This window comes from Psilocybe cubensis, chromosome 3, assembly GCF_017499595.1.
Source record: "Psilocybe cubensis strain MGC-MH-2018 chromosome 3, whole genome shotgun sequence".
NCBI classification, from domain to species: domain Eukaryota; kingdom Fungi; phylum Basidiomycota; class Agaricomycetes; order Agaricales; family Agrocybaceae; genus Psilocybe; species Psilocybe cubensis.
In genome coordinates, this window is record NC_063001.1 from 406,246 (window position 1) to 432,688 (window position 26,443).

Sequence of the window (26,443 nt, forward strand, 5' to 3'; positions counted from 1 at the left end):
ACTGCTTTTATCATTTTCGAGCAAAGTTGCATCTACGCACCCGAGTGTCCACTTGAAACGGCCCGCATGAGAATACAAGCTCCTACCTAATCCGCCGAAGCGGCATTCTGAACATTCATCATACCTTCCATTGAATTGTCCTTTTACCTTCAGCATGACACTCGCGCTTCACTGAACGCCCCTGCACTTCCCAACAGGTAAATATTTCTATGCACGTCCAGCGCATGTCCCACGCACTTTCCTGCATTTCCCCCGGCTTCCTATTTAAAATCAAGTGTAACAACATATTATTCCTGTTAGACGCAACCTCACAGCTATTTTTTAGTGTTTGGGATCAGTTGGGCCTCATATGCCTCCGCAAATGCAAGTTTGTCCACCATATTCTTCCGTTTTATCGATGAATATCGATGAAATAGCAACAAAAAGTAGTCCTCTTATTCTAAATCAAGTATAGGTGCATTGAATAAGTGCTTAGATGTCGTGCGTGGCCGTCGTCATCAATTGCTTTCAAAGGCGTTGTGAAAAGTTTGGAAACTTGTGATTATTCAATAAAATTATAAATTACTTGGTATACCATACAATCAAAGCATCAATAATACATGCTACACCCTACTAACGCAATGTCCTGGATCGTATAAGCTCCCATCCTGATGGGAACCTATACTTGAAACGAAATCACTATTCCTCTCTTCCTCCCTCTCTCCCGGGGCCATCCCCGACACCGACCCCGACCCCGGTGAAGCTCCCGAAGATCTCCCCCTGCTCCCCCTCCTCCCTTGCTGCTGCTGCTGCTGCTCAAAGCCAGGCAAGTCCCGAAACTCGATTGACGACATTACATACCTCTCCCTCCAAGCAGCATCGCCACCAAACTCGGACATGGACATGCGCGAGTTGAGGAGGACGAGCATGGAGTTTGAGTAGAGTTTTCCGAGGATGGCGGTGCTTGTTTGGTAGTAGGCTGGTTTGGAAGGGATAAAGTTGAGGACGCAGCAGAGGATTGCTGTTGTTGCTGTTTGTGTGTAGATTAAGAGAATATTCGGGGTAGATGCAATGTAATCGATGGGAAGGGACGAACCGGTTAATGCGCCCGTACCGATTGTGATCCGTGCAATCTTCTGGATTGTTAGTTTGTTTCTAGCGTCTTTTGGTGTTTGTTTGCGGAAGAACTGGGGAGGGGTGTGTATGTGTGAGTTAGAGCCATTCAATGCGTGGTTGTTTTGTTAAAGCTATAAAGCTACGGCGTATATGTAGCTATAACATGCGGAATCTGCAACTCACGTAGTAGGTCAGAGATAGGGCGATAACGACGTCACATATCGCGGAGCTGCTGTACCAGATCTGTCCGTGGAAAATATATTTGGATATTCAAGGTTAGTTGGATTTTGGAAAATGAGCACCCTTGGAAAGCGTACCCCGGATATAAGGACCAAGTTAGGAGAGAAGAGTTCACTCAGCCGGGTGTTCTTCTGGCACTCGACGCTGAGGATGATGGAGGTGATGAGTTGCACAAAACATCCCTACGGTAGACCGGCCGTTGTCATCAGAGCGTGTATGTTGAGGCATTGTCACTTACTAGGACGACTACGCCTGCTAATATTCTTTTTGCGAAGAGGATGTGGATGCGATACGCGTATAACCCTTGACAGATGAATGTGACTGTAATTGTATATGTACATGTCCATTACTTAAGTCAGAACACGGTAAAAGGTATATATCCACATACCTATTCCATTTATTAGCGGTATGCTGACCCATAGTAGTCCAATTTGGTCGAGGGACTCGGGGTCCGCGAAGCCTTCGGCAAAGTTGCGGAATAGGTCGCGGATGAGCAGGACGGTTTGTAGAGATTCGAGGATGTATACACTGTAAATTAGGACGCGGATGACAAGGCGGTCATGGTGGAATACGGTGTGGTATATGACTTGTTACGAATGAAGACTAGGGTTAGATGGATCCAAACTGTGATAAATCCTGGATGTGCGACACTCACAGACTTGTACCGTCAGAACTCCGAGCAGGAATATGTTGCCAAAACCAGAGAGAAGCTATGAAGCAGTCAATACGTTGTCGAAATATTGGAAAGAGGCAAAGATACGTACTTGAGGTCCTGCCCTGTTCGTAAACGATTGCACGCTCTGCATGAAAAATCTCTAATGGTAGAAAATAAAAGATGCGTGTGCATTGAACCTACACTTTTACCAGATTTGCGGACTTGTTATTGTCAAGAACTTGAAGATCCGCAGGGGAACGGGGAACAACATGAACAGGGTCATGATGGAGCAGGAACAATTCCATACCGCGGTGCCCGCATGGGAGGACGTCGCTTTATGTATCCACGCGTATATTTACTGTGTGGCTTCAGAGCTGTGTATCCTTCTTTTTCCTGCTCTGATGAGATGCACCGTCTTGCTCTGATTCAGAGATGGATGATTGGCCGGTCACCGAGTGTGGCAATTGGTGGGATACCTAAGACGCGTTTCCCCCTGGACCCTGAGACGTTGTATAGTTGGCTAGTAGCCATCCGATGTGGAAATTTGTACCGGTTTGAACAATTCACTGAGAAGCCGTGGTAGAGATTAGGAAAATAGGATTTCTAGTGAGAATCTGCGTGAGAGGCGAATTTCAAAGTGTCCATATATAAACTTAAACTAAACCAGCGATACGGCTGTTGCCGTGAGCTTTGTTCGAGTATGACTTGGCCGGCGATTAATGTCCTTACTATGATAGATCGGGCAGAGTCACCGAACGATCCTCGAGGAGGAGTTCATTTTCGTTTACGAGCAGGACTGCATCTTGCCGCCGCTGCAAATTCTCTGAACTTGGGACAGGGGTTGACGGAGTCCATCCAAGCACCTATTTTAGGCAGCTTTCAGAAGTTTAATCAACCAGTTCGATCGATTTTGACATGTGCCTGCAGTGGCATTAGGATTAAATGAACTGAGTAGGAGAAATCGCACTGACTGAAAAGAGAGTACCCTGTGTAGCATATACCAAACAATAAAACATATTTAGAGGCCTGAGGTTCGCGGAATATAGGCGCTGACCCGTAGCTGTGCGTAACTGTCAGCCTGGATCTGTTAAAACTTCCTACCGTGCTGAGATATGTACTGGGCTGCTGGGGCCATTGCGTCGTCCGATCCTCCGGTGGAGTGTAATCGACAGCCTTTTCAACCCGTCTCGGTCAGTGATTGCCCCACTGCCGCTACGCACTTTGGTACGCACTCTCAAAAAGATAGTATAGTAAATTTGGCCTCCGCAGGGTTGATTTTAGAATTTGATAACCCGTAAAAAAATAAACGGATGGTAAATCAGGAGATAGAGAATTTTCTGTCATACCACGTCTTCGGAGACTCCACGATGATCAAGAACATCGTGGTAGCGAAAAAAGTTGGTTCAAAGTCAGAGTCGAGTCGAGTGCACATGTGTGCTGACAAAGTTTGTCAGCAACTGGATTTCGGCATTTCCCGTGCCCAGAAAACTTCGCCATAACACCGCCAAATACACAGAAAGTCCCGCAGACTGTAATGTTCAGGCGAACCGCGAGCCTTGGGCACAAACATTGAACGTGGCACAAAGATATTTGTCATTGAGACTGGGTGGACGGCAAGAACCAAAGAAAGCACCATCACCGCCGTCGGTAACCAGGCTCCCGCATTGTCTTACTCAAAATCAAAAAAACATTTGGATATAATTGCGAGCCAGGCGTTATACCTACTGGCTCCCGAGTCTAGGCTAGGTATCATTGAAGTATCATGAAGCAAATCAGAATTTACCGATAGAGTCCAGATCCTAGCGCAAACAGGTTCGTGGTTCGTGATTCGCGGTTCAGCGAACCGATAAGTCTGCCGACGAGATGCCCTCCAAATAGAATACCCAACCCGATAATAATTAGAGACTAGTATTGCGTCCTTTCGTAGTTTCCTTCATCCACCCATTGTCCGCCACGCAGATGAATGAAGATCATTGATTCGGATTCTTAGTAAGCGCCCGTCTTGTACCTTTTCACATGTATCTTTAAGTGTTGAACACAAGTGAAGGAATGGTTCCCCGCCAAGTCCAACGTACAGCAGCGCATGGTTCACAGCAATGAAACATGATGGATGACAGCACTAAGAGCTGAGCCATGCCGTTCTTATCTCCTCTCAATGGATACCTTCAGATATTGCCTTTTCAATAAGTACCAGTCTGAGCGACGGAAGACATCCCCTTAGACTGGTCCCACCATCTCTCTGCTTCTTGACCGATTCAGAAGAATGATGCTTTTAACAGGCGCAGCTCTTGTTATTGGAGCTCTGTCTTTCGCTCATGTCGCTAGTGCTGAGCCTACAGTCGACCGGTTGGTTTCAAAGCGCTATCTCGAGAAGAGAGGTTCTGGGTTTGCGAATGGTGGCAATCGGTTTAATAGTGGCAAGGGGCCTAATGGGAAACCGGTCAACAAGGCCAACTACGAACTATCCTTCTACCATCTAAACGATGTTCACGCGTATGTCTCCTTTGTACTCCGTGTTTGATAATAACCTCACTCCTGCTTTTCTATAGTCATCTTGACGAGTTTCGTTCCAGCGGTTCTTCATGTACAGACACCACAAAAGGTGAGTGCAATATGACCGATCACTATTTATGGCATCTAATCAGCACATAAGGCTGCGTCGGAGGATACTCTAGGGTCAAGACTGTCATCGATTCGAAGAGAAAAACGAAAAAGAACTCCCTCTTCCTTAATGCCGGCGACGAATTTCAGGCGAGTAAAGTTCACCAATTGCTTATCTTGCTCTCTCATATTGTTTTAACTTCAGGGAACGCTCTTCTATACCTTGTTCAAGGGGGAGAAGATAGCTCAGACCTTGAATCAGCTTGGTTTTGACGCGATGACCCTTGGAAATCACGAATTCGACGATGGAGACGACCTTCTCGCAGCTTTCTTGCGCAACCTCACGTTCCCAGTTATCTCTAGTAACATTCATTCAAAGAACCGGAAACTCGCAGCAGCTCTGACGCCGTTCAAAATTTTCAACAAGCACAACCTGGCCTTGATCGCTGTTACTACAGAAACCACCTCGACTATCTCTAGTCCCAGCAATCTAACCACGTTCGAGGACCCAGTGATCGCCGCCAAGAACACGGTCAAATTCATCAAGAGGTACTATCCTTATATCAACCGCATTGTCGCGTTGACCCATATCGGATACGACAAAGATATCGAGCTTGCGAAATCGACCAGGGACATCTCTTTGATTATTGGTGGACACTCGCATACTTTGCTCGGAAATATGACTGGAGCACAAGGCGCGTACCCGACTATCGCCACTAACCTGGACGGTGACGAGGTCTTCGTCGTCACGTCGTACCGATGGGGAGAGTACCTTGGATACATCGACGTCGAGTATGATAGACGGGGAAAGATTGTCTCCTATGAGGGGGCACCTATTCACTTGACAAACGCTACCGCTGAATCGCCTAAGCTAAAGGCTCAGGTCAAGAAATGGTCGGGCGCATTTGCTGATTATGCTAACACAGTCCTCGGTTCCACAGAGTTTCCCCTCATTCAGACTACATGCCAGCTAGAAGAATGCACCCTGGGATCTTTTACTGCTGACTCGATGGAGGACTACCGCCCCACTGTCGACGGCGCGATCATCAACGCCGGTGGCATCCGCGCTGAAATCGACGCGGGAAACATCACCCTGCAACAAGCACTCGAATGCTTCCCCTTTGGAAACAGTATCGCTGAGCTCGATTTCACCGGGGCGCAGCTGTGGGATATCTTCGAGGGCATCGTGTCGAAGAAGAACCTTGTTACCGACGCTCCGGTGACCAGCTTTGTGCAGATTTCAAGGAGCATCCGGTTCACATACAACCCTGCCAATCCCGTTGGGAGCCGTCTCATCACCTTGAGCATCAAAGGCCAACCTATTGTCCTCACCAAGACGTACAGAATCAGCACACTGGACTACCTTGCGACTGGAGGTGACAATTTCTGGGCTGCACGCACGGATTTTGTCTCCCTCGACACTATGGACGAGGTGTGGGCGGATTATGTGAGGGCCGTTACGCCCATCTCATACAAGGTCGATGGCCGAATCGCGACGACCACTGAGACGGTTCCCCAGAAAGGGGTTTAAGGTATTTATGAGATGATGTATTGTATTCCTATTTAACTCATCGCTACCCTTGGGGTATTCCACTCTTTACCATATACCGTTTTCGCTCATTAGAATACAACTATTATTAATAGTCCTGATTCTTCGTAGAGTTGCTCATGTGCTCCTTTGAATTGGAGGGCGGTGAGCTCGACCAGGCTTCACCGAGTGAAAAGTCGAAAACTACGAATGTACAATTGCACACGGAAGATTTTACATTTTTTGAATTGTACGAGAGGTGATATAATGTTCGAGGCTCCTCTGCCATTGAACAAAGCAGCAAACTACCAACCGATGATACCCAAAGGGGCCTTGAAATCTCTCCTGGGGAGGAACACACCCTGTTTTCCGTGATCTGCAGAGCTGTTATCTGGATCTGGAATGCCCAATGCGCGACGCAGGGCAGGAGGCGCGTCGTCTCTGCCCACATCGATTTCGACCAGCTGCAGGCAGTTGTTGTTGCGGATCTTTTGGACATCCAAAAGTTTTCCGAGCTCAGTCTCTTTGGATACCTTGTACGTTTTCGTCTCTATTGGGTTTGTTGTACTGGCGAGAACCTTTAACAAGTCGCCGTAGCTCCATGTGACGATGTTGTGGTATTCGCTGTGGTAAATTAAACGTGCGTAAGCCTCACGGTAGTCTATTGGTTCGTCAATTTTAAATGTTAAAACTGACCCTTCCACATTATGCTGCAGTCGCTCAATCGTGTATCCTCCATTAGTAATGACGAAGATGATTGGGTTAATACCCGAACGCATAAAGCCCGAAATTTCTTGCACCGTCATTTGGCTGCCGAGTCATCATCAGTGGGGATGGATGTGAGCAAATTAAAGTTTGGTAGAAAGAGAAGGTGCACGCACAAACTACCGTCTCCGATAAATAGAATTGTCTTTGGGGCTTGGGCACCTTCGATTTCTCTGCGTGCAAGCATAGCACCATGCGTCGCGCCTGTGTTTAACATTTTAGTGTGTATTATTCGAGCATCGCATTATACATAAACTGACCCATAGACCATCCTATACTGGCCCATAGCTTCTGGGCAAGAAGAGAGGATCCTGATGGAAGAGGGAGGTCGAGAACACCGTAACTAACGCTACCTATTAGGCCACAAACAAAATTTAATGTGTGTACATTGTATGAGAGCTATAAGCGTACCTGCTTCTGTGATAATCAAGTCGTTCTTCTCAAACCATGCTCCGAGGCGCCACCACAGCCAATCATGAGTGATTTGCTTGTCGGAATCCGTGACTGGCTTAAGTTCAAATTTGGGAACAGTGAGCTTGCTAGCCCGGTTCTTAAAGTCCTTAAGACGCTCTCCAAGTTTTGGTAAAAGTTCCTTCATCCCCACTCGAGCGTAACTTGCGAATCCAACTTCGGTGTGGTCGTAGTGAATCTGTTGAAGGGAGGCCGGTCCATCAGTAAATGCCGCCAAGGTGGATATTGGGGATGTACATACCTTGATAGCGTTTTCGTCTTTAATTTTATAGGAGAATTTTCCAGAGTTGAAGTCGGTTGTGAGAGGACCAATCAAGACAACAAGCCTCGCTGACTCGACCTTCTTCTTTACCTCAGCATCACTCAGATCACCAATGTATACCTATAGAAAAACCTATTAAGTTGATGTCATCAGTTTATCAATGTGAAGAAAAACTAACCCCTCCGTATCTAGGAGACGTTTCGTCGACGACAGTCTTCCCAAGAGGCGTTCCGTAAACTGGGAGATCTGTCGCCGCTAAAAAGTCGGCTACCTCTTTCTTGCAATGATGGCGACTAATGCTGACGTCCGCAATTACTAGGACATTGTTATCCTGCCATCCCGCAAAGGCTTCAGTGAAGCGTTGGTATATGTGGGTGATTGCGGTGCTCTCAGCGTCCTTGTTGTTTGGGATTTCTTCCTTCTTCAGAGGCTCATGAAGCCGGGTTGTGACAATTTTGGTATCGACGAGGTCGGCCGGAAGGGCTATGTAAGCGGGGCGGGACTAAAAGGACGTCAGCTCTGTTACAATTAATGAATGTTGCTTGTGAGCAAAATACCTTGCTAATGCAGTCGACGATGACTTTGTCAATACTTTGGTCTACGACGCCCAGGCCAATTTCCTTCTTCGACAACAAAAATTGGGAACATATATATGGAGTGGTGGATTTCGCAAATGTATCGTATCTGGTTAATTTGAAAGTAGCGTTCGAGATTAATGGTTGTTATGTATGAGCAAAAGAGCCGTTCAATGACGTACTTTCCGTCTCCCAAGGTGTGTATAACATTGAGCCCTTCTTCTTGATCAATACTGGGCTGTTGCCCAACGATGTGGAGGATAGGTAGCTCCTCTGCAAAAGCTTTGCGCTAAGAGTCAGAAGCGAAATTCAAACAGTCAGTCGAGTAATGCTCACATCCTGCGACGCCATTGATGGCAGAAAGCTCACCAACGCCAACACTACATTCAAATGTTTTAAGATGTGGCATGAGGGAGATAGACAGAGTAATGAACATACGTGGTAGCTAGCACACCGAGTCCTCCTCGGTAGCGAGCATATCCATCAGCAGCATAGGCCGCAATTAGCTCATTGCTGTAAACATTCGAGGCGTCAATAAATTAGAGTTGCTCGACATCGAGCGCCTAAATGATGTCACCATTCTCCGACCCATTTGATGCTGGAACTCTCTACATTATCCTGAATATTAATGACTGTATTAAGTATCTGACCTAGAGCAGTTCGTTGATGACACACATACCAGGAAATTTGCAAGGTACGATCCGGGAACTCCGAATATAGACTTTGCCAATGTTCTGTCAAATGACCAATCATCACGAGAAGGGGAATAAGTACTTACCCTAATGTTCTGCTCTTCGAGCCTACGAACGATATAGTTGCCAATTGTAATTTCTTCTGCAGCCATAGATCAAGAAAATTGGATGAGGACTGAAGTACTGAGGGGGAAAGTCTGGGTGACGTTGGAATATAAATGCAAATGGTCAAGCTAATTTATCAAAGTGGACGCACTCACCTTTGGTTAGAAGTCCTTACGTAAAAGCAACCCCAGAACCACAAAAGAATGAATCGATGGTGGATAATGTCTATCTATCTTTGACGACTGGCCGTGAACAATGAAGTGACATGTTCCTTGTACCCCTGTACATGGGCTTAAGCACATGTTCCAGCTTCTCCGGTGAGATTATAACACCGGCACTGCATCTCCTCAACTTAGAAGCAACAGTGCAAGTTAATTTGGGTCTTCTTTGACATCATGGCCCTAAAAAGGTCAATGGAACTCCACATTTGTTGGAGATATATGTGTCGAATGTAAAGCTGCACGAAAATTAGTTATGTGCTAAGATAAATGTGAGATTGGAAGAAGGAAACTTGACAGGGTCAAGGGCCCTGACGAGGTACATCGACAAGCTAATTTGCGGTGAACGAACGAATGGATGAATAGGAGCTCGAACTTATTACAACTAGTACGGATGGTCCCCTTCATTGAATACAAACTTCTATTGTAACGCCGCTGGGTATTACTGGACAATTGACAGTTAAAGAATGTAGTAAATGAGATGTTGGAGATATTGGGGAGGTCAGATTAGCACCGGAAAGAAGCCATCGGTGACTCGGAAGCAAAATTCATTTCGATGTGATCATAACGCGGTCCAGGGGTCGCCAGTTTCTCTCCAAATTCCCAAGAAACTTATCAATTAAAAACAAGGGATACAGGTTATTAACTGTATATGATCTCAGGCGTTTTAAGACCCCCGATTATACGATAATCATTATGATGAAAGATAATGTCATTTTCTCCGCAGCTGAGACTCCAATGTATTCTGATGATCCAAACACGAGGTGGGGTTGAACATTCTAGCTCTCAAATTTTGGCAGCTAGGGAGAAAACGCAAAGACGACAGCTGGAATTGTGGCGATATGAGGAGCAAGAAATTGATAACGTCCCGCCACAATAAACGAAGAAGTCTTGTGGACCTGTTGTGGCTAAAATACGAAAATAACTTGGTGACTTGCGCTGTAGAAAGAAGAATGACGCCGGAAGTCACTTTCCTGAACTACAGACGAAAAATTTCATGAACATTGGAAAGGTATAAAAGCTCCAGCCTCAAACACGAAGACCGCAGTCCGACTTTCGAATCGTCTGATATTGCTACCATGGCCAATACCGCTGGGAAATCAGATCCGTCCTCTGTGTATATCAAAGCTACGCAGTACTTCGTCAACCAGAAATTGGAGGACCTAAAAAACAAGACCTTCGACTTCAAGGAGATTTCACAGGGAGACAAGCTTACTTCTGGATCGCTCTCCTGGAATGAACTGCGCTCTGACTTCCAGGAAGATGTCATCACTTCATCTCGCGTCGCTATCATAGGTGCTGGTGTGGCGGGCCTCAGGACTGCCATGCTTCTGGACAAGCTCCAAATACCCTACAAGATTTTCGAGGCCAACGATGGTCCGGGTGGTCGCCTTTTCACCTACCACTTCCCATCCGATGACAAGAGTCCGGCTGGGAAGCATGACTACTATGAAGTTGGAGGAATGCGCTTCCCTGATAACGCTGCCAACAAGCCCACTTTCGATCTGTTCAAAGAACTCGGATTCCACTTCCGAAATGACCAGAATCCAAACGGGGAACTTATCCCTTTTGTGTACGGCCTCGACGACAACATTAGGTACTTCAATAGTAAGTGGTTTTATCAATTGAAAGTATTATTTGCATAGTGACTCACATATTTTGTTTAGACATCACGTCCACGGCGAGACAGGTGGCGGATGGCTTCAACCTTTTCCAAGAAGCCACTCCAATCGGAAATGTACGCTTTGATGTTTTCGAAATCCATGTACTGTTAACAAGTCTCTGCAGGTCCCGCAAGACTTTACAGATATGATCGACACCGATGAACAGGGAAATGTGTACCGCGGAGTGGATGCTTGTTTCTATAAAGCCTTTAACGGACTTCGTGCCAAGCTTCTCGCCAATTTTGACGAAGAGTGGCCAAAGCTTTTAAAAGAATGGGACTGGGCATCAACGCGTTCGTACCTTGCTCAGGGACCAGAGTTGAAATTCCCAACCACTGTCATCGATTGGATTGAGAAGCACAAGTCTGGAACTGGACGCTACTCAAGGGCTGTAGTCGAAGTGAGTGCAATTTCTATAGTTATTAATTTGAAGAGCCTGACCACGTACTTTAGGAAGTTCTGGAATCCATCACCTTTGATCACCCCAGGTCTGAACATTTCGACTGGTGGTGCATCGAAGGCGGCAGCGAAGGATTGATCAAAAAAATGCTCAGCACTCTGTCGACTCAGCCGACCTATAACAGCCGCGTCACAGCAATCTCTGAGCAAACCACCCTTGACCCATGCAAACGTATGAGGGTCAGCATTCATGGCCAAGGTGACGAATACTTCTCGCATGTCGTTTCCACCGTCACCTTCTCTGTCCTTCGCACCATCGACACCGATGGCGTGCAGATGAACTTTGGTCAACGTGAGGCCCTTCGAGCTCTGAACTACGGCCAGTCTATAAAAATTGCGATGAAGTTCAAGAACCGCTGGTGGGAGAACAAGAATGTTGTTAAATCGTCTCAAGCCGGAGGAGCGAGCCGAACCGACAGGCAAAGTCGCGTTGTCGTTTATCCCAGTTACGGTTTGAATGAAGATGGGCCTGGTGTTCTGATGGTCTCCTACAATTGGTTTGTTTTTGTCATTTACAGCTGAAAAACGCTAAACGCACTGTTTCAGGGACCAAGATGCCGCGCGTTTCGGTTCGCTGATCAAGAACACCGAATCTCGCACTGAACATCCAACCCCTGGCCGAACTCCAACCAAATTCGAGCAGGTTCTCCTGGACCAGATCTATGAGGATCTCACCATATTGCACGCGCCTGACAAACAAAAGCGAGCTGAATTCAAGAAAAAGTTGATCGATGATACCCTCGATTTCCATGCATTCGACTGGTACCACAACCCATACACCATGGGCGCTTTTGCACAATTCACGCCGGGACAGTTCAGCACGCTGTACGCCGATATCTTGCAGCCTGCTGGACGTCATGGAAACTTCCACTTTGCCGGGGAGCTTGCCAGCCACCACCACGCGTGGGTTGCTGGTGCCATCGACTCTGCTAATCGTGCCGTTGGCCACATCGAGCAAGATCATTTCACCAAGGCGAAGTGGTACAAGGCGGGCTCCAAAGTGCCCAGGAGTTTGGTGTTTGATTCTGATGATAGCATGGTCCTATATCACTTGCTTGGAAAGGTCACGGAGCAAGCTTCGTAGGGAAAGATTGAGGTAGCGTGGTATGACACAACCTAAAGAGGCATTTACGGATATTGAGTTAAATCGAATGTAAACCATCAGTTTTGTCAATTCAAGATATGGTGAAGAACGTACAAAGATGTTTGGAGTTATTGTTAGGGCTTTCAACTAGTTTGAGACGCAGTTCGAGACGTTTGCTGCTGAAAATGCCACTGGAATGGAACGATAGGACTCGGACGGGGGTGTAGTATGAGGGTGGTAGGTTTCCCAGCGAGTCGGCAAATACATTTTTTCTGATTATCCCGGAATCTCTAGTGAGATCAATTACTCTTCGAAGAGGATAAGTTGGCTCAAGTGTTATGAAGAACTTGCGAAGAAAGGGCAAGAAATAATAGTAGTTGCATTATGTAAGTTCTACACGTGACCGTGTAACCATAACCCTATACCAACTGGTTCAACTTGGGTTGGGCAACACTGTCTCGTCTCGTCTTCCTTCTCTGGTCTTTTCTCTTGCTTTTCTCCCTTTCTATTCTCCCTGGCCTATGAATATTAAAGAAATATCTTTATAACCGGATCATTCGTACTATAGCAGAAAGCCTTCAGAGATGTCTGTCAAATCACCTGCTAAAGCACAAGGCACCTCGAAGGATGTAGGCTTTATTCCCGTCGTCTTTCCTTTGGACCGAAATATGCCATTTTCGCCGTCAATTAAAGCTGGATCCTCAAGTAGAAAGGGATCCAGCAGTCTTTCATACATGGAAAGGCTCCAGCAGAAGCACAACGCAATGGCACGGATTGCACGAGACCAACCGCGATCCCTATCGCTCAGCGACCAGAACACAGAGGTCGACAATGAACGCGTCCTTTTGCTGAGCAAGAAAGTCCGCGAAGCATGGCTGAACACGGATGCAAACTCGGCGGATGGTAAATATACGTTTTTGGCACAATTACTGCGCCTGAACTCAACCAGCGGTCTCGATGGCCGCTGGAGCGCCGTGCGCACCGATCTTCCACCTGCGGAACAGCTTCCTGGAGCGCGCTGGATTAACGCAAAGACTGAAGTGGAATGGAAGGAGTGGGAGAAGAGGTACGAGACGGAACGAAGGATCAAGGAAAAGGTGGAGAAGTGGAAGAAAACGGTGGAAACGCCCAGTACGCAGCCCAGTTTTCAAGACAGCTTGGTATCGAACTCGGCTTCTGCTCGCAAAGGCTCCAAGGCAGCGTCTGCCAGCATCCTTTCAGTCCCCGCAGATCCGTTGAAAAATTCCACACCCTTCGGATTCTCTGTCGTCAAACGTGTTCAGAAATCTGCTGTAGGCAAACCCTCTGGATCGGGGTCAGGTAAAGCAACAGTACCACCGGAGAAACCTGGAGATAGTGCCTCTAAACCTACAAAAAGTTCACATAATAAACACATAGCTGAGTTGGGAGAACATGTATGTATTTCCATTTTCAACACTTTTTACCAACTCAAACATGTATCTTAGTCTTTTATTCCTCCATCCTTCCCTCCATCTCAACTCCTAACATCGACACCTAAACATGCTGCGAAACCCTCCAATCCCCGAAAACCTGATCCAATACCCCACATTGCCCCGCCATCAACTTCTGAGAATTCCATCTTACCCGATCAGCCTCTATCCTCGCCTCGAGTGACCAAGACATATGGTCGTCAACACCCAAGTCCGAGCCAACCACTCGAGGCATCTGCCTCTTTACCTGCGATACCCGTCACCCCTACCCGCAAGAGAAACCCCCATAATGACATTAATGACGACCTAAATGACGACGACAGTGTCTTCAATCTTAACAAGAAGCGACTCCTTGCTTCACCTGCGACACCCGATAGCAATACTAACAAGGAAAGGGCATTGAAGAGAGCGCGCACCCTTTCTGAACTTCAATCTTCTCCTGTGATACCTCCTCCAAGCAATAGAAGGGACAACGCCAATGTGCTTCGAAGTCCTCGCACTCCTATCACCTCGAAACGCTCTGTGCTCCCTCCCGTTGCTAACCCTCCTGTAGCAGCTACATCCGAGTCAAGCCCTGATCCATTGTTGGAAGCGTCCCCATATCATCTTGGGAATAGTCCCAAGAAACAACCTGCCATTGAGGTACCCACTCTCATTAATCTTCTGGCAAGCGCGAAGAAAGGAAAGAAGACCAGCTCTTCCAAGCCTCCCAGTGCATCCAAGGGTAAGGGAAAAGCCAAGGAGACCACAACCCTGGATGCGGAAGATGGAGTACAAGGCAAAGAATTACACTCCGATGTCGGAGATGATGTGCATGAAAAACCGCCTGCTGCACCGTTCCTTTTCCCCGAAGCTGTAGTTGAAGATGCAGTGATGACAATAGCGAAGGATACAGCAGAACAAGAACCGGTGCATGCAGACGTCAATGATCTCCCCGAGAGGGAGAAGGACCACCACTTGTTCGAACCTTACGGCAATTCTGTTGTAATGGCGTATGAAGACCCCAATCTTCTCCCTGTTGATGATGCTGCGTCCCCGGCCAAGTCTCTCTCGTCGCTGGCAGGCTCTGACTCAGAAGATGATGAAATTGAAAACGTCGACGATGGGAACAACTTCCTGCTTTCTTTCAACCCGGTGGCTACATCCACCCAGCAGCATCGAGGTCCATTCGCCAGCTCGGCTTTGAGAAATGAACTTGGCGCAAACAATGTCTCAGCGGAAAAGGAGAGTCAGCCCCCACCAAATTTGAGTCAAATGACCAAAGATAGCTGGGAGAGCATTTACGCGCCGACGTCGATGCCCAAGTCGAAATCAAAAGCATCCTCCAGCAAGTCCAAGTCGCCCGTGCCGCAGCCACAGCCGCGACATTATCAGATACCAAAAACGGATCCGGTTACGAGCTCCAATCCATTTGCGTATAGCTCGCAGCTCACATCCGGTGTGGCGAAGAATGTTTATGATGTTGACCGGCTTCTAGAGCAGGATGTTGAGCTTGCGTACTCGGGATGGATCAGGGATCCTTATGCGGATGAGATCGAGGACGCGGATGGGTTCAAGGATCCTGAGTCTAGTCCTTGATCTGTATTGAGACTTCGTAGGTCATCTTGATGATATCGGCCATGTCATGCTGTATATACGTAGGAGGATCTTATGAATGATACACTCCGATTACACCATTGTGCGTTACAACTTGTTTTTACATTAGTTTGCAGTATATATTTGCCTTATAGCATCAAATGTGTATAACAGCGCGTTTCATTGATGCACTTGAAATATTTTTTCGTTATCCCTGATGAACTTGGTGTGATTTCTCTTGATACCTTCAACTTGGAAGCTTCACAAGCACAACGCGACGGGAGCACGCACGTGACACCGCTCGTTGTTCGATTCCAATGTCAGCCGAAAAACAAATGCTCTTGTTCTCGTACTTATCGTTCTCAGCGGGATCCTTATTGTCAAGATGAGTAGAAGGGAGTCGCGCTCCTCACTGGGTGCAAGACAGAACGATGCGCTGGTAGAATTTGAAAACTGTGAGTATGCGACACGTTTAGGCGGTCGGAACACGAGTTTTGATACACTGGTGGCATATCCCAGTCAAGAAGAAGTTCCTGTTGGCAAATAAGCATATTACAAAGTATGTACTATATAACCGATACCAATTCCTTAAACTGATCGTTATCTAGGCTTAATTCAACACTAAGCGTTCGCATCGAGGAACTAAACGCACAGATATCTACGCTCTACGTTGAAAACCTTCGGTTGCGGGCATCCGAGATCGCGCTGACAGCGCAGCTCAAGAAGGAGCGGGAAAAGTCCCAGAAAGTGATAGCTGATGCAGAGACTGCGGTGAGTCCCATGTCAAGTCCTGTGCCACCTGGTCAGATAGTTTGACTGTACACCCCCAGGCCCAAAACCTCGCCAAACATCTGATATATCTCCGCGAGACCCACAATATACCCACTGTTTCAAACGACCCTCCTTCCCCTCCTTCACCCCGCGCGCGACGTCCGGCGCTCGATGTCAGCCCGAGTTCACCTCAGTTGAACCGTATCTCGCGACCCCCCAACGTGCCCGGAATATACGAAGAAGACGAGCCATCTGGATCCTCAGAGGAACGTGCAACACCCCCGCGAAAGAAGACCAAGTCGAAACCGAGGCTATCAGCATCAAAGTTACCCTTACCCACCCGAGCACCCTCACCCACGCCTACCGGATCGAACGATGTATCAAAACCTAAGAAAACTATTCGCAGGCAGAGCGGTTTGTTGAGTGTAAATACGGAGGTTTTATCGGTGCCTCGGTCGGGGAGTCCTGCTTTTGGATCACCGATTCGTCTGGAGGCTGGCCGAGCTGAGGAAGCCGAGGAACTTGCTGCTGTGCACGGAGAGTTGGAAATCACCATAACACCAAAGAAGGAGAGACGGAAGGCTAAATCTAAGGAAGAGCCGGAAGGTGAAGTTGTTTCGAAGCCACCAAAGGAGAAGAAAAAACCCAGAGAAGAGGTAGATTCCTCCGACATTTTGAAGCCAAAGGTGAAGGATACTACTGCCCCCCGAACTGCTCTGCAGCCAATTGATAGCAACGGTGCGTGTTCTGGTATTTTGATGTATCAAATCTCATGGTTTTCTGTAGTCTATGAACAGACAAATACAGATGGAAAAACATTCCTACGCCCAGGATCTCCCAGTGGGTCAGCGCCCACATCGCGTGGTTCGACGAGTCCTGTACCAACCGGTTCTTCCGAACTAGACGGTACGCAGAACGCCAACGGTAATCGGGAGAGGCGGACGAGGAAGAGTGTTAATTATGCTGAACCAAAGCTTAATACGTACGTTCTATTTATATACCTGGCACATTCGTCATTTCTGTGCAAACTGACATCGAGCCGACCACACAATCCAGGAAAATGCGGAAACCTGACAATGTTCCGGGGCTAACAGAACCAGTACGCAAAAAGCGGTCCTCCGCAGCCGCTGTTATGACAAGCACTTCGTACAAGCCTCCATCATCATCGTCGTCTACTGGTAATGATGTTGACCAGGATGATATTGATGAAGAAAACATTTTAGTATCATCGAGCGTCGGTGTTCATCCGGCACCTATTCCCCTACCGCTGCGAGGCACCAGCGGCAACTATATCAATCCCGAACATTTCCCTCTCCCTCCGTCTCGCCCTGGATCAGCTGCAGCAATGTATTCTCCGGGACCTCCGACACGGACAACAGGATCAACGACTTCTGGGGTGTCTGTCACATCGTCTTGCTCAATATCAACATCTTCTTCAAATGCCACTAACATCACGGTGAAGAAGAAAAGGTCACGGCCGCAGATCTCGGCTCTTAGTGACGAAGAAAGTGATGGTGCAGAAGCAGACGAAGAGTATTTGGGCAGCGGTGCAAGCTCAAAAGTCACGGGTTCAGGCGCGTGGGTCAATGTAGAAGGGCGCCGGAAAGCGCTTCCAAAGAGGAGCGCAGCTACTGCTGCTGTAGCTGCCATGGAGGATATCAGGCGGCATAGCATGATTATATGAAAGCTGTGTCAACACCAGTGCCACTTTCTGCCATGTCCTGCCTTCTATCCAATTTTCTCAATTGGATAGTTGGGCTCATCTCTGTTTATTCCTGATTGACGACCATTTCTCGTTGCCCTTGGATTCTCAAAGAATCGGGATAGTTTTATGTATAATTAATGACGAAGAAATCTGCATCCGCGGCCTCGACAGACTCGTGCTACTACTGCCCTTGGATGATTCATCGATATAACGACTTTCACCACGATATTTCACGATTATTGCATAACGCACATCGCCACTCGTTCTTCCTTTTCCATTCATTTCCATCCTTACTTTTTGGGTTCCCTGCATATATAATTTTCCCCTTTTGCTTGCTTACCTGTGCATCATTTTTTACATTTTTTTCTTGGTAATTTTTTTTTGAGTCAACCCTCGCCCATTCTAACTTCAGGAATGATTGGGTACTTTTTTATGGTCTCATAGTTAATTGGATATCAATAACTTTTATAACTCGAGGCAGCTAGCAATAAAATATACAATTCTTTTCTGTAACGATCGTTGATCTGAAAACTTTGAGGGATCGCAAACAGTTGTTCGAGAGGTTGGCTCTTCTAAGCTGTAAAACACTAAAACTGGCGTAGTCGTTGACAAAACCTCTGATGCAATCTAAAAGTATGCCTGTAGAATGAGAGAACAAATGTCAGAAGATGGCACATTCTTAGAAGAGGTCCTTACCGCCGCGTTGGGTGGACTAGCGCACCCCCCGATTCTATATAGGTAATGAGGTTTTTCATCCTTGTGACATACAGAAAGTAGTAAAGACAAACATGTTCAATGGCCACGATGAGAAGAAGAAAGTGTATCTCTTAGTCTCGGCGCACGTTTGGGATAGCTTTTCAAGATCGAAAAATTCCCCTGATGAATAATCGTAAGCGGAAATATACAAAAAGTTAGGCGGATGCATCATACCCAGCGGCATACCCCAGAGTCTGACATAAACGTCGGTTATTTGTTTCTACACCTCATATTTCCTACAAGAGTGAAAGGGACGTACCCAAGAATAGTCTAAGCGCGCAATGCCATGTTATCGGATGTCAAAGCTGCATCAAGGCAAGAAAACTAATCATCCTAACCTGGTGGAGCAAAGTTCCAGGAGGTGCCGGCCACCTCTAATTAAATATTTAAAGAATAGCATAGGGGAACCTGTCAGCGATAATACATCAACAAGATGGACAACATGCCTCCAATGCGGGTTGATCTGAGGCGATAGCGGCGAAGTGGTTATTCCTATCGCGTGGTAGGAATCAGAACAATGCAAGACTATTTGTTGTCTCTGGATATCTACCACAAGAACCTCTTCATGTCTATAGATTGCTCTATGCCTGCGCTGAGAAATTTTTGAAAAGATCTTGTTAGATTTATACACAGCGCGATGCGGGCAGAGACCACTTACAATGTTTCTGGCCTCTGAGCCAGAGCATGTTTATCTTCCGTGGACACGTTATAATATTTTTGGATAAATCCCACACGGAGAAGTAAGATATCTCCTTGACGGAAATTCACGCCCTGGTGTTTGGCTACAGCCTCAAGGTCGGATACCGATATGGCATAAGTGGTCCATGGATCATAAGGAAGCTTTCCGTTGTTTGTATCCTCGTAGTATCTAACAAGATCTAGAAGCACGCCTCGCCCGCATATCCCGTGCGCCGCCCAGTCTAGGAAGTTTGGTTTTAATGTCTTGTTTGGGCTCATTGGGAGGACACGGAACGCCGGGAAAAAATGACAGAACGTACTTTGCATCCCGATCCTGGACATTGCCGGATCGATGTCATTCGGATTAGATATAGGGATTATTCCACCAGGCAGAGATTTGGCATCCGTACTAGATTGCGACAGAGACGGCGATGGAACATCGGATAGGGAAAGGTCACAGAAATGTCGGTCAACTGTACAATCAACGTCAATGGAGCTCTGAACGTACTTGTTGTAAAAAACAGCATGTTCAATGAGTCCATAGTGTCGCATTCCATCCCATTGCGAACCAGATTGCGAATTCTGTGACCAAGACCAATGAATAGCCATATTAGGCACCAAAGTAAATAACGTCATGAAGACCAAAGTGTAACACGTTTAGGCGCCAATGTGTATGTATCATGTTTGCAACTCTTCATGTGCGCACAACAAAAATAGAATGATTCGCTTACTATATGGATCTCATCATCTCTCGGCATGCCATTATCGCGTTTGATGATCATTTTAATCTCGGGGCTCTTGCGGTTGAACAATGGCTGCGGTGTATAAAGGAACGTTATCAGTAATGGCGACGATAAAAGAATGGGCGCTAGGGCGTGATAGCTCGGGTAATACCTTTTCTGGGAAGTTGATTGGCCTACCAAATGATTAGTGAGTTAGGGCATTCGTAAATCAGCACAGATAGCGTTGTGGGTGCGCCAGTGATATTTCAAAGTACCAGTAACGTTCAACCCATCTGAATCCCACAAATTCCACATCACTTGGCACATCAGAGATGGGGATCACGGAAAGGAATGATATATAGTGTCATGCGGAAAACCTGTGCGATCGAAGCTGATCAAAGTATAACAGAACGCGCCAACGATCTGCACGGAAAGACGGGAACTACCTAACGAAACCACAAACACCCGAAAAAAATGATATAAAATGGGATTTAAATCATTCTCACCAATTCAGTGACACAGTCCTTCCCAGTCTGTGTTTCAGTAGAAACTACTGTCAGAAAAACCATTTCACAAGACACATTATGCTCAACTTGATTTCCTCTTTGGCCGCGCGCTGAACTACTTCTTCCGTCAAGAGATTCACCGTCCCCAGTTGGTCGTCAGCGCCCCATACACCCCATGCGCAGCCGGGAAAGTTCTTGTAATGCGGCAACTCATCGAAGGTTGGTAAGGCCATTTCGGCCACGGAAGTACTAGGCAATGGAGAGATATGTGATGCGATATCTTTCAACCGATTTGAGGTCATGCAGAGATTCGTACGGAGAGGTGGTGGGCCTGAGGAAGGAAAGAACCTGGGTTCAAGACGAATTATGGCTTATCAATCACTACTAAAATTCACAGGTCAATTTCCTTCAACTCCGCTTTCCTCACCCAAGCCGAAGTTAGGAGAACCTACGCCGGGAGCTATCGGTCAGATGATACCGCCCCATGGGAAAGTCGATGGTATTTCGTCCAAATAGAGACTACAGAATAGTTGGCGGACTCTCTTTTCGTTGCTAGCAAACACTAGGGAAGAAATCATCATAAGGATAGTAGCAGCAGATAAAATATAACGCAAATACGATATTCGAGGGGCGCGCTCAAGCACTAGTCATACAAACACAAGCATAATACATGTAAAAGGTTCATTGCAAATTCAACCACGGATGAACGGATGTGCTAGAGCTTCTCTAGGATTGATTCGGCGAGTAGGGTCCAGGGAGAGACATTTGTCGAGCAAATCGATGAACGATGTCAACAACTTATTCTCCTCATCGTTGATTTTGGCCGATGATGAAGGCATTAATCGTGCACGCAAGTCGCGAGTCGGTTTAGCGATGTGAACTTTTCTCACAACGTCCTAAAGAAAGGAAAACGATCACACAAGTCAGCGTTGACCAATGACGTAAGAGTTTAAACATGGGTGTAGGTTACTTACTTTGCCTGTTATCCGGTCTTTTTCGACGCTTTCAAACCCGCCCATCTCATCGAAATAGACGTCGCCGAACTTCGCCTTCTTGATCATTTTGCTGTTGAACCTTCCTTTTAGCTCCATCATCAGAAGTAGCATATGATTGTTGGAACGTCCTGGGAAGAGGATTTTTCCAGTGTAGAGCTCGTACAGGGTGCACCCAATTGACCAGATATCCAAGGAAAAATCATAAGGTACTCCGAGGACTAAACAGCAGAAAGTTAGCGCTTCGGAAACACCAATACTTTGAAGCGCTTAACTGATTTCTGGTGCTCGATAAAACCTGCTGACAAGATAGGGTGTGATATCATTTTCAGAGACATCAGACGCAGACCCAAGATCACACAACTTCAAAAGTGTCTTTTGCTCATTAACCTATATCATGTTGATCAATGCTCATGAATCTAGATGACGCCTGATTACATACCAGAATATTATCTGGCTTGATATCAGCATGCATGATGTTAGTTTTGCGCAGGAGGCTTAGGGCAAGAAATAGTTGATGAGCATAAGCACGCACGGCTCGGATGTTTAGCCCAACATCCTTGCCAAAACGTTTGACAACATCGCGGAGATTCATGCTGGAGTGGTCCATCAGAATTCCGATTTCTGCGAAATTAAGATAGAAGAAAGTACATACCTCATGGACTCAAAGACTAAACACAAATGGCCGCGATGTTCGAATGTTCGGTCAAGTCGGACGACATGCTTTTTGTCTTCTGGATCGGCCTGCTTTAATTTATTGAGAATCTGCACCTCTTTAAGGCCCGCTCGATACCTATTTGTACGGTCAATTATGCAATGACAATCCCAAGATGTAGAGAACTGACATAGACTCCTGACAACGGATGATTTTGATTGCAACTTCCTTCCCGGTATCGCCGGAATCACCTTGAAGGACACGAGCTCGGACAACATTGGCGAACATCCCTTTACCAAGGGAGGAAAAAACTTGATACCGGCCCCCATCCAATTGTTCACCTAAAATAACACTGTAATATCCTTCTGGATCAGCTGCAGTGTCGAGAGTAGCAGTAGTTATTAGTGCGGGTGCACTCGGTTTCTTGATGTGAAAATAGGGAACGTACGCAAATTAGCATCGAAGCAACAGAAATCAGAAGATAAACGTACTATCACTTTCTTTTTTTTCTTGGGAGCCTTTTTGTCAGAAAAAGCAACAGCAAATATATCATCGACATCCTCCTCCTCCTCCTCTTCTTCTTCTTCAGATAATTCAATTGGCTGAACGTCTCCAAATCGTTTACGTTCTTCTTCCCTCCTATCTTGGCTAGGATCGTAATCTGCAGCCGAAAATTGCTCTGCCCCCGTATTTTCAATGCCTGGTTCTTCTCCACCATCTTTTGCGAGTGTGAAATCGCGTGGAGTCGGAGATACCGATGCAGAATCTCGTCGAACTTGTAGGCAAAGGGAGTTAGATTGTAGCAATAAGAATGGGTCACTAGATAACATACTGGTCGCCTCATCAATTTGACCATTTTCAGTGGAAGCTGCATGTTCGCTGCGAAGCGGGGTCTGTGATACAGGATTAGAAACAGATAATGATGGCGTAGGCGGCTGGACCGCACTGCTAGGCCCAGGACTAGGGCTAATGCTGGTAGAGACACTGGCAACGCCTGCATACTTAGCCATAATGGCTTGACGCTTGGCCCTGCGGGCAGCAAGGACGTCCTCTACCGGAGGTGGTGAAGATGGCAAGTCCAGTTCCATTTCAACGTCCTTCGTTTCTGGTTGGGCTCTTTCTGTTGGCTGGTCATTTTCTGCGTGCATCGGTCGGGGTGGCGGGGAGCGCGATCTTCGAGGAGATATTCTAAACAACTTGAGTCAGAACATTCCTTTCAACACACATAACTTTGGCCTTACGATACTTACTCGCCTTCCTCTTTTTCTTCAATTTCTCCACGAGACCGACTCCTACTACGCCGGACCTGAGACCTTGACCTCTGTCGATCATCCCGTCGGCGTTCATTTTTGCTGTATCCCCGATCATCCTTGGCCCTCTCATGATGGTCACTCGACCTTCGAAAGTCGGAACCCCTTCGCCGTCGGCCTCCTGACGCACCACCTTTACTCCCGGTATCATGGCGTCCAGGACTTCGTCTATCGTTACTGTGTTGTCTTCCATGCGAAGCCTTGCGTCCAGGAGATCTCAGATACACATCCCGCCAATCCTTTGCCTCGTCTTTGTCTCTTGGCCTCTTGTTTGCCTCATTCTCTGAACCATCCCAGGGACGCTTCTGTCCTGATGCAACGTTAGTCATCTTTACAGGTATATTTGGTTTACGGGGCACCGCACGATAAAACGAAGAAAGATAAGAAAATTTTTGAAGGGTGCTGGCAGAAAGATGGATGTAATGTCCAAGTCTACGTTACCCGCAATTCGAAGCAATCCATTTGCTTGCAATTGTTTGGTACATCACATGACACGGCGTAAGAAGAAGACTCCGACCTGACTCCGACTGACTCATGGATGCATAAGTAGGTGCCATGGCAGTGAAAAGCCGTTCCCGACTCTGGCAGTTCCGATGGTTAATTATTTACTGTCAGTCTTAACAACCTCCGTGTTACAGTATTTGACATTTTGTTATGCATCTGTGGGTGTTCGTCTCTGTAGTACTTGAATATCCGAGTCTGTAACTTGATGAGTTCCATCAGTCGTGCCAGGTCAGGTCATTGCCCCATGTTCCCGACAGTTACACGCCCCGATTCTGGCGTGGACTCGTTGGAAGGCTGTGATGTCTAATTTACTAACAATGCCAAAATATTCGTTGTTTGGAAATTGTCTGCACAAAGAGGAAAGATGTCGAAATTGTAAATAAGCTCAAAATGTCGAAACGAGGGAGCAGAAATCCAGTATTATGCTGGGATGGGTCACCTAATTTAATTAGCTCTGAGATGAATTTCGGTGTGGCAATGTATACGGGTTCTCTGTCAAACTTGTTTGCAGTGAGTTTGCGCATGGTGAGAGTGTAGAGAATTGAAACTATATAAAAATCACCTATGTTCCTTCTGCATATTGTTCACAACGGGCACTGCATGTCAGCACTGAGAATCATCCTGATTACTTGCCTCTTCCGGTGGTCGAAGACCTCGAACAAAAAAATTTTGAGCCACCGACGCGGCCAAATAGCCATTTTTAGCTTTAATGTCAATCGATACATTCCTGGAATATTACATACATGCATTAGGGCGCATCACACTGCACTTCAACTTGAAGATGTTTTGTGTCAAGGCGAATGCATGGGAAACATTACAAAGTTGGCAACTAATCGGATTAAAGGTGAGTGAACCAGCAAAGTGCCTCAGTCGCTGATGTCACTCAGCAAGGTTCTACGCGTTAAACAAGGTCAGGGCGGCTAGTTCATGATGTACCGTTATTCAGTGCAGAACTATACCATAAGACGTATACTACAATCTCACAGTGAGAACCAATAGGTTGATGGTAGGAGGGTGGTACTCCGATTATAGAGCCTTGCATCAATGCAGTTCCCATCATAGCCCTACACCAGAATATCGCTTCTGATGTTAACCCTCGAACTACTGGACCCATCACCCGACACAGACACACTTGCGCACGAGGGTAATACTCACCTCAGTTACACGCATATCGGATCGTAAATTTGAAACTCATCGCAGGCACTATCAAGTAACAAGTCTAAAAAATCCATGTAAACCGACCTCAAAGTCGATTGAAACAATTTCGAGCAAAATTAGCGAGAGAGGGGAATAGTTCCATGTAGAATCGAAGGCATAAAATAACCTAGTCAAAATTAATTTCTGAATAGTCTGGGCTATACAGGTCAGCGCTCATATCGGGGATTCTGCCCCACTTTATGCGGAGCACGAAAAAAATCTCCACCTGTCATGCAACATGCAGCATGGAACCTGATGCCTTGGAGAAAAATATCGGAACATTGCAGATGCGGGAAGCGTTCCAAGAATCGCTCTGAATGTAGCCGTCGAACACGAAACAAAACCGCTGAAGCGATTGGTGCGAGGACTCGAGGTGTCCAAAAAGTGGGAAAAGCACAGGTCGAAAAGTCCGAGCAGATCCCGTCAGGCAAATGACACTGTTTTGCGGACCTTGCCAGATGCATGCTTGTTTACGCCCACATCAACATCAACTTTCGGTTTCAATCGCTCTTTCCGTGACTTTGCTCTTTCTCTTTTCGCGTTGACTTGTTTGGCTTTCAAAGCCGCCTTGGTCTCTTTCTGGTTATTCGTCAATCAATGTTATGCATAGAGAAGTAAAATGTAGATCTTACTAATTTTGCTTTAGTACTCATTGAATGCTTTCGTTCCTGTTTAGCCAGTGATTCATCCTGGAGAATACAAAAAAATTGATGATGTGATCTGTCAAGCTAACAATGTTTTCATAGGTACCCTGGGTTTGTGGTGCCTTTCCGCTTTCGTAATGGATATTTTCTCTTGAGTATCGGCTATTGAGGCAGCCAACGCAAGAGCGTCCTAAAGCAAAGTTCTGATGAGCATCTCCCGTGGGCGGTCCCGACCAAACAGAAATCAGGGATGACGTTTACGTTCTTCTCCAAAAATTGCTTGCGTTGTTTTCCTTTCCCTCTCGGAGCTACCGCTTTAGTACTAATTATATTTGAGGTTGTAGCCATCGGTGATATGCAATGAAGGAGAATTGCCTATGGAGAGAAGATAGACAATTGACAGACGATTAAGATGAATGAACAAGTTGCTTAGAATTTGAGTTCAGTCCAGGTTTCTCAATTCCATGTTTGGTCGTGTTTATTTTAGACCAGGCGGGAACTTGGTGCCGAGTTTCCGGAGCCTTGATTGGTAATAGTCAGTAGACGAGGTTGTAGAGAACCTG

General features: G+C 46.6%; 9 protein-coding genes across 9 annotated transcripts; 4 read left to right on the forward strand and 5 right to left on the reverse strand.

Moving 5' to 3' along the window:
- Positions 1 to 602: 602 nt before the first annotated feature.
- JR316_0002956 (uncharacterized protein) lies at positions 603 to 2,141 on the reverse strand (the record flags this gene model as incomplete). Its single annotated transcript, XM_047888739.1, has 4 exons — positions 603 to 1,166; positions 1,752 to 1,921; positions 1,991 to 2,045; positions 2,100 to 2,141. The coding sequence occupies 4 exons, from the start codon at positions 2,139 to 2,141 to the stop codon at positions 603 to 605; spliced, it is 831 nt and encodes a 276-aa protein (XP_047751113.1).
- A 2,112-nt stretch (positions 2,142 to 4,253) lies between these two features.
- On the forward strand, positions 4,254 to 6,122 carry JR316_0002957 (5'-nucleotidase; the record flags this gene model as incomplete). The annotated part of the gene is made up of 4 exons (XM_047888740.1): positions 4,254 to 4,483; positions 4,540 to 4,592; positions 4,644 to 4,741; positions 4,797 to 6,122. 4 exons carry the CDS (start codon positions 4,254 to 4,256, stop codon positions 6,120 to 6,122), a joined length of 1,707 nt encoding a protein of 568 aa, XP_047751114.1.
- Positions 6,123 to 6,424: 302 nt separating this feature from the next.
- Positions 6,425 to 9,036, reverse strand: JR316_0002958 (Pyruvate decarboxylase; the record flags this gene model as incomplete). Its single annotated transcript, XM_047888741.1, has 14 exons — positions 6,425 to 6,743; positions 6,816 to 6,929; positions 7,001 to 7,088; positions 7,145 to 7,237; positions 7,296 to 7,533; positions 7,597 to 7,737; positions 7,796 to 8,119; positions 8,175 to 8,301; positions 8,375 to 8,474; positions 8,529 to 8,572; positions 8,631 to 8,705; positions 8,770 to 8,810; positions 8,872 to 8,913; positions 8,971 to 9,036. The coding sequence occupies 14 exons, from the start codon at positions 9,034 to 9,036 to the stop codon at positions 6,425 to 6,427; spliced, it is 1,812 nt and encodes a 603-aa protein (XP_047751115.1).
- A 1,250-nt stretch (positions 9,037 to 10,286) lies between these two features.
- On the forward strand, positions 10,287 to 12,414 carry JR316_0002959 (Putative bifunctional amine oxidase; the record flags this gene model as incomplete). Its single annotated transcript, XM_047888742.1, has 5 exons — positions 10,287 to 10,815; positions 10,875 to 10,945; positions 10,996 to 11,271; positions 11,325 to 11,827; positions 11,877 to 12,414. The coding sequence occupies 5 exons, from the start codon at positions 10,287 to 10,289 to the stop codon at positions 12,412 to 12,414; spliced, it is 1,917 nt and encodes a 638-aa protein (XP_047751116.1).
- A 584-nt stretch (positions 12,415 to 12,998) lies between these two features.
- On the forward strand, positions 12,999 to 15,443 carry JR316_0002960 (uncharacterized protein; the record flags this gene model as incomplete). The annotated part of the gene is made up of 2 exons (XM_047888743.1): positions 12,999 to 13,829; positions 13,881 to 15,443. The coding sequence occupies 2 exons, from the start codon at positions 12,999 to 13,001 to the stop codon at positions 15,441 to 15,443; spliced, it is 2,394 nt and encodes a 797-aa protein (XP_047751117.1).
- Positions 15,444 to 15,825: 382 nt separating this feature from the next.
- JR316_0002961 (uncharacterized protein) lies at positions 15,826 to 17,895 on the forward strand (the record flags this gene model as incomplete). The annotated part of the gene is made up of 6 exons (XM_047888744.1): positions 15,826 to 15,895; positions 15,960 to 15,999; positions 16,049 to 16,211; positions 16,271 to 16,949; positions 16,998 to 17,193; positions 17,268 to 17,895. The coding sequence occupies 6 exons, from the start codon at positions 15,826 to 15,828 to the stop codon at positions 17,893 to 17,895; spliced, it is 1,776 nt and encodes a 591-aa protein (XP_047751118.1).
- A 648-nt stretch (positions 17,896 to 18,543) lies between these two features.
- JR316_0002962 (uncharacterized protein) lies at positions 18,544 to 20,880 on the reverse strand (the record flags this gene model as incomplete). The annotated part of the gene is made up of 13 exons (XM_047888745.1): positions 18,544 to 18,646; positions 18,705 to 18,792; positions 18,847 to 18,866; positions 19,011 to 19,044; positions 19,103 to 19,164; positions 19,223 to 19,264; positions 19,331 to 19,592; positions 19,671 to 19,759; positions 19,859 to 19,932; positions 20,082 to 20,165; positions 20,245 to 20,266; positions 20,579 to 20,605; positions 20,666 to 20,880. 13 exons carry the CDS (start codon positions 20,878 to 20,880, stop codon positions 18,544 to 18,546), a joined length of 1,122 nt encoding a protein of 373 aa, XP_047751119.1.
- Positions 20,881 to 21,270: 390 nt separating this feature from the next.
- JR316_0002963 (Serine/threonine-protein kinase prp4) lies at positions 21,271 to 23,864 on the reverse strand (the record flags this gene model as incomplete). The annotated part of the gene is made up of 9 exons (XM_047888746.1): positions 21,271 to 21,474; positions 21,553 to 21,791; positions 21,846 to 21,960; positions 22,013 to 22,166; positions 22,226 to 22,363; positions 22,416 to 22,648; positions 22,717 to 23,000; positions 23,058 to 23,413; positions 23,476 to 23,864. The coding sequence occupies 9 exons, from the start codon at positions 23,862 to 23,864 to the stop codon at positions 21,271 to 21,273; spliced, it is 2,112 nt and encodes a 703-aa protein (XP_047751120.1).
- Positions 23,865 to 25,659: 1,795 nt separating this feature from the next.
- JR316_0002964 (uncharacterized protein) lies at positions 25,660 to 26,228 on the reverse strand (the record flags this gene model as incomplete). The annotated part of the gene is made up of 4 exons (XM_047888747.1): positions 25,660 to 25,815; positions 25,869 to 25,925; positions 25,987 to 26,070; positions 26,142 to 26,228. 4 exons carry the CDS (start codon positions 26,226 to 26,228, stop codon positions 25,660 to 25,662), a joined length of 384 nt encoding a protein of 127 aa, XP_047751121.1.
- Between the last annotated feature and the right edge of the window lie 215 nt (positions 26,229 to 26,443).